Here is a 5627-nt window from a genome sequence, read left to right on the forward strand (position 1 = left end):
GAGTTTCACTCTTGTTACCCAGGCTGGAGTGCAATGGCGCGATCTCGGCTCACCGCAACCTCCGCCTCCTGGGTTCAGGCAATTCTCCTGCCTCAGCCTCCTGAGCAGCTGGGACTACAGGCACGCGCCACCATGCCCAGCTAATTTTTTGTATTTTTAGTAGAGACGGGGTTTCACCATGTTGACCAGGATGGTCTCGATCTCTTGACCTCGTGATCCACCCGCCTCGGCCTCCCAAAGTGCTGGGATTACAGGCTTGAGCCACCGCGCCCGGCCCCTTACATACTTTAACTTGTTTAGTTCCCACAACTATCTCATGGCTGAAGACTCAGAGAACTAAATTACTTGTTTGCATATGTGTAATTACTAAGTAGTGAAGCTACATTTGATCCCAGGTCTGTCCAACTCCAAAGCTCGTAATTTTTTCACTTTACCACATTGATTAAAATGCTGTCAGCTGGCGGGTGGTAGCTCAAGCCTATAATCCCAGCACTGGGGGAGACCCAGGCGGGTGGATCACGAGGTCAGGAGATGGAGACCATCCTGGCCAACATGCTGAAACCCTGTCTGTAAAACATGGCAAGGTTTCTCTTCAAACAGGCTGATCCTTTAATTCCCAGTACCCCCAACTCCTCTCTTTCTTCTTCTTTCCTTTTTTCTGCTTTTACTACATGCCCAGGTATACCACAGCACCAATGGTGCCATCAGCATCAGCTCACATTCCATTCCTTATTTGGGAAAAGATTGGCCCTCTAGCTCGCCACAGACCACCCCTTTCCCCTCTCCCCTCTCCCTTACGTGCCCACCTTATCTGAGAAAAAGTTTAAATGTTTAGCCTATCAGGTCTCGTTCAGATTGTGTCGTCCAACCCCAGCCAATGGGGAAAGGGCATGGGGCAGGATTTGCGTCAGGAGTCAAAACTTTCTCTCTCCTTTGTTCTATGTGCTGCTCTCTTGTGGCAATATGAGGGGCACACCTCTGCGCAGAAGTAAATTTGCTTTGCTGAGAAATCCTTTCTCTGAGTGCTGGTTTTCCTTACAACTCTGAGCTTTATTTATGACACTGCCTTTACTAAAAATACAAAAATTAGCCGGGTATGGTGGTGTGCGCCTGTAGTCCCAGCTACTTGGGAGGCTGAGGCAGAAGAATCTCTTGAACCTGGGAGGCAGAGGCTGCAGTGAACTGAGATCACGCTACTGCACTCCAGCCTGGGCGACAGAGTGAGATTCCCTCTCAAAAAAAAAAAAAAAATCATAAAATAAAATAAAATGCTATCATACAGAAAGCAAATCATAATAGCTTTGGTAAGTACACATATTAGAAAGATTAAAATATCAATATATAGAACTATTCATTCTTAATATATAAGAGATTTGTTTTAAGGACCTTATCATGAACATTAGAATGCTTTAGGAATTTCTGGCATTCCTTAGTTGCTGACTATACTCTTTACGGAAAGGACACATGCTCACTTTGGCAGCACATATACTAAAATCTGAATGACAGTGTGGCCCCTGTGCTATCCAAGGAAAGATAAAAATTTTAAAAAGGACACATGAAATGGATAAAAAAACTGAAGAGTTTCTCGACTGCAGGTGAGTTTAATTAAATAGCTAATGGATAAAATGTAATGAGAAGTAAAGCATTAATATATAAAATTACTGCATTAGTCTTGAAAATACTATTTTCAAAATAGCCTGAATTTTAAGAAATAAGTGAATATAACTTTGTACCTGAGTAAACTCAGGCTGTCTGTCTGGTCTTGAACCTTCATCTCGATAACATCGGGCAACCTGAAAATATCTACAATTGAGAAATAGCATTAACTGAGTTAATTTTACACTAATGCACACTTTTTCCCAAAAGTTTAAGGAAATGCAGGCTATAAAATAATGATACCTAAAAAACATAAGAAATACTTTTATTTTTCATGACGATTTAATTGAATTAGATATATAGCTGACCTATGAGAAGTTAACTATTTTATATATTGTTTTCAAAATAAACACTGGCACCTCTGGATATTCATATATTAGACTGGCATGCAAATCAGTCCATGCCAATTCTTTTTATGAAAACATTTTTTTTAGTCCATGCTTCTTCACATATACTCTTTTGCTTTGGCCAAAGTGAAATACTTACTGTGCCATGGATACACTTGAGACTTTCTGTGCTATGTCATTCCAACTCTTATCTTCACCTGCTGAAGCGTAGCTCTAACCTCAAAGGCCTAACTCACAAAGTTTTCTATATTTCCTCAAACAATATAATTTTAAAGCTCTTAACACCTCATTTGCAAATCTCAATACATTTACATTTTGGTTTATGTCACAGATGGTTTTATTCATTATCCTAGTCTGGCTTACCAGCCTTAACACCTTGAGAGCAAAAAGGGGATTTTTAAAAAATCCCCTCTTACATCTACTAGCATAGAGCTTTGTACATGCTGGCTACCCAATAAATCTTTAATAAATAATGACTAAAAATTATGAGGGTATTTTATAAGTATTCTCCAAACTCTCATCCTTCTCTTGAGAACAGAGAGGATTTTGTGTTTCCTTTTTTCCCTTTGTTTTTCTCTTTTCCTTTTCTGACAACTGCTAGCATTAAAAAAAAGCCCACCTGTCTAAACCGCCAACCATCAGAAGTTGCTTGAACTGTTGAGGACTCTGAGGGAGAGAGTAAAACTTTCCAGGTTCCCTGGATGGTACTAAAAACTCTTTGGCACCCTTTCAAAGAGAGAGAGAGAGGAGACAGTTTATTAAAAGAAAAAAAAAACAAAAACCCAAGGTATAATTGACTAGTAGAAGTTGTTACTTCAGTTTATCAATGAATGACTAAAGAACAAAGTTTCTACAAAGACAGAGATAATTTCTCGCTTATCTTTGAGTCTCTAAAAAGGCTTGCGCATACTAGGCTTTAAACACCATTGCACGGGCAGGTGTTGAGTTTATGCTTGTTGAAATGAATTTCCAATTCTATTACAAGCTGAATGAATTTTCTGTCTCATTTCTTATCCAAGTAGTTCCTAATTGCATTTCCAAATGAAACTGTAGTTTTATAATTTCACAGACTGGATGAATCGAGTAAATATCAATGTTTAGAAATGTCAATTTTTTTTTTTTTTTTTGAGATGGAGTCTTGCTCTTGTTGCCCAGACTGGAGTACAGTGGCACAATCGCCGTTCACTGCAACCTCCGCCTCCCAGGTTCAAGTGCTTCTCTTGCATCAGCCTCCCAAGTAGCTGGGATTACAGGCACCTGCCACCATGCCTGGCTAATTTTTCTATTTTTAGTAGAAACAGGGTTTCACCATGTTGTCCAGGCTGGTCTCAAACTCCCGACTTTGTGATCCACCTACCTCGGCCTCCCAAAGTGCTGAGATTATAGGTGTAAGCCACTGTGCCCAGCCAGAAATGTCCATTTTTATTTATTTTTAAAAAATTCTTTTTTGAGACAGTCTTGCTCTGTTGCCTAGGCTGGAGTGCAGTGGTACAATCTCGGTTCACTACAAACTCTGCCTCCTGGATTCAAGTGATTCTCCTGCCTCAGCCTCTTGAGTAGGTGAGGTTATAGGTGCCCACCACTGCACCTGGCTAATTTTCATATTTTTAGTAGACAAGGTTTCATCATGTTGGCCATGGTTGGCTAGGCTGGTCTCGAACTCCTGACCTCGGGTATCTGCCCACCTCGGCCTCCCAAAGTGCTGAGATGATAGGCATGAGCCACAGTGCCTGGCCAAGAAATGTCAATTTTTAATATGCAAGAGATTTGTTCTTAAAAAATTTTTTTTTTCTTTTCCATTTTTTTTTTTTATTTCAAGAGGGTGTCACTATGTTGCTCAAGCTGGTCTTGAACTCCTGGGCTCAAGTGATCCTCCTTGCTTCAGCCTCCCAGTACTGAGACTACATGTGTGAGCCACTGAGCCTGGCCAGGAGATTTGTTCTTAAAGAATCAATTCATTGGCCAGGTGCACTGGCTCACACCTGTAATGCCAGCACTTTGAAAGGCTGAGGCGGGTGAATTACCTGAGGTCAGGATTTCGAGACCAGCCTGGCCAACACAGCAAAACTCCATCTCTCCTAAAAAAATACAAAAATTAGCTGGTCACGGTGGTACGCACCTGTAGTCCCAGCTACTTGGGAGGCTGAGGTGGGAGAATTGCTGGAACATGGGAGGTGGAGGTTGCAGTGAGCCTATCACCCCACTGCACTCCAGCCTGGGTGACAAAGCGAAACTCCATCTCGGAAAAAAAAAAAAAAAACCACACAAAAAACAAAGAACCAACTTATTCATGATTTACATCTGTAAACCTCAAGGGAGGCAGGGTGAGGTGTCTCACACGTGTAATCCCAGCACTTTGGGAGGCCGAGGTGGACAGATCATTTGAGGTCAGGAGTTCGAGACCAGCCTGGCCAACATGGTGAAACTCCATGTCTACTAAAAATACAAAAGTTAGCCCAGCATGGTGGTGCATGCCTGTAATCCTAGCTACTCAGGAGGCTGAGACATGAGAATCGCTTGAATCCAGGAGGCAGAGGTTGCAGTGAGCTGAGATCGTGCCACTGCACTCCAGCCTGGGTGACAGAGTGAGACTCTTGTCTCAAAACAAAAAAAACAAACAAAAAAAAACCCCAAAAACAAAACAAAAAACAAACAAACAAAAAAAACTCAAAAGAAAGAAAACTTATGTGGAATAGAACAATTCTGACTCAAAGTACCCAAATACTTTTCTCAATTCTTCAGAAAAACCTAGTTAATATGACCATCCTGAGGCAGTGAATAAAATAAAAGTGGATCCAGTGAATATAAAAGCAACGTGGTCTAGCTTTATAACTAACAGGACATTATTAACAGACTGATTGAAGGAATACACATACCCCTGGGGTCCTCTTAAACAATGTTGGAGTTTCTATATCCACAAACCCTAAAAAGAGAGAAACATCATTTAGTAGATAGGAATGTAAAATTTGTCATATATGATGTCCACAATATAGTACAACAAATCTGAGGCTTCCCTTTAATTAGGAATTTTAGCTGAAATAAGCTACCAAGCCTACTGATGCTGGTTTTTACAAATCTAAGAAGGAAGATGAAGATTTTCATAAATACTATTCTGTTCATAAAGCATACTGTACACATAAAATAATTCTAAATATTTAATGGATTCTTGTCTACTGAACTGTTCTGATTTTTTAAACATTCTGCTAGTATAGAAATAAGACAAATATAGCAGAAAAAGTCCAGGACTGAATGAGATGTCTAGTTTAATTCACATGACATTTTTGAGCTCCCAGTAAATGATGTATGTGCATGATAAAGAATTAAGACTGGCCGGGTATGGTGGTTCATGCCTGTAATCCCAGCATTTTGGGATGCTTAGGTGAGAGGATTGCTTGAGCCCAGAAGTTTGAGACCAGCCTGGGCAACATAGTGAGACCCTGTCTCTCTAAAAAATTTTAAAAAATTAGCTGGGTATGGTGGTGCACATCTGTGGTCCTAGCTACTTGGGAAGATGTGATAGGAGGATCACTTGAGCGTGAAAGGCTGAGGCTGCAGTGAGATGTGGTCATACTACTGCACTCTAGCCTGGGCAACAGAGTGAGATTCTGCCAAAAAAAAAAAAAA

At 40.7% G+C, this 5627-nt stretch overlaps 2 protein-coding genes across 7 annotated transcripts in view; one reads left to right on the forward strand and one right to left on the reverse strand.

The window, feature by feature from the left end:
- Positions 1–5627, forward strand: part of CENPL (centromere protein L) — a 65201-nt gene that overhangs the window by 26880 nt on the left and 32694 nt on the right. The window lies entirely within an intron of this gene.
- Positions 1–5627, reverse strand: part of DARS2 (aspartyl-tRNA synthetase 2, mitochondrial) — a 34968-nt gene that overhangs the window by 19879 nt on the left and 9462 nt on the right. For all 5 annotated transcript variants that reach the window (XM_032291341.1, XM_032291343.1, XM_032291344.1 and 2 more), the window contains 3 exons: positions 4880–4926; positions 2623–2729; positions 1734–1803 (listed from right to left, as the gene is read on the reverse strand). In XM_032291341.1, the coding sequence (XP_032147232.1) occupies positions 1734–1803; positions 2623–2729; positions 4880–4926 (224 nt within the window). The remainder of the gene's footprint in view (positions 1–1733; positions 1804–2622; positions 2730–4879; positions 4927–5627) is intronic.

Source organism: Sapajus apella, unplaced genomic scaffold, assembly GCF_009761245.1.
Source record: "Sapajus apella isolate SASKATOON/1434 unplaced genomic scaffold, GSC_monkey_1.0 scaffold25, whole genome shotgun sequence".
Classification (NCBI taxonomy): domain Eukaryota; kingdom Metazoa; phylum Chordata; class Mammalia; order Primates; family Cebidae; genus Sapajus; species Sapajus apella.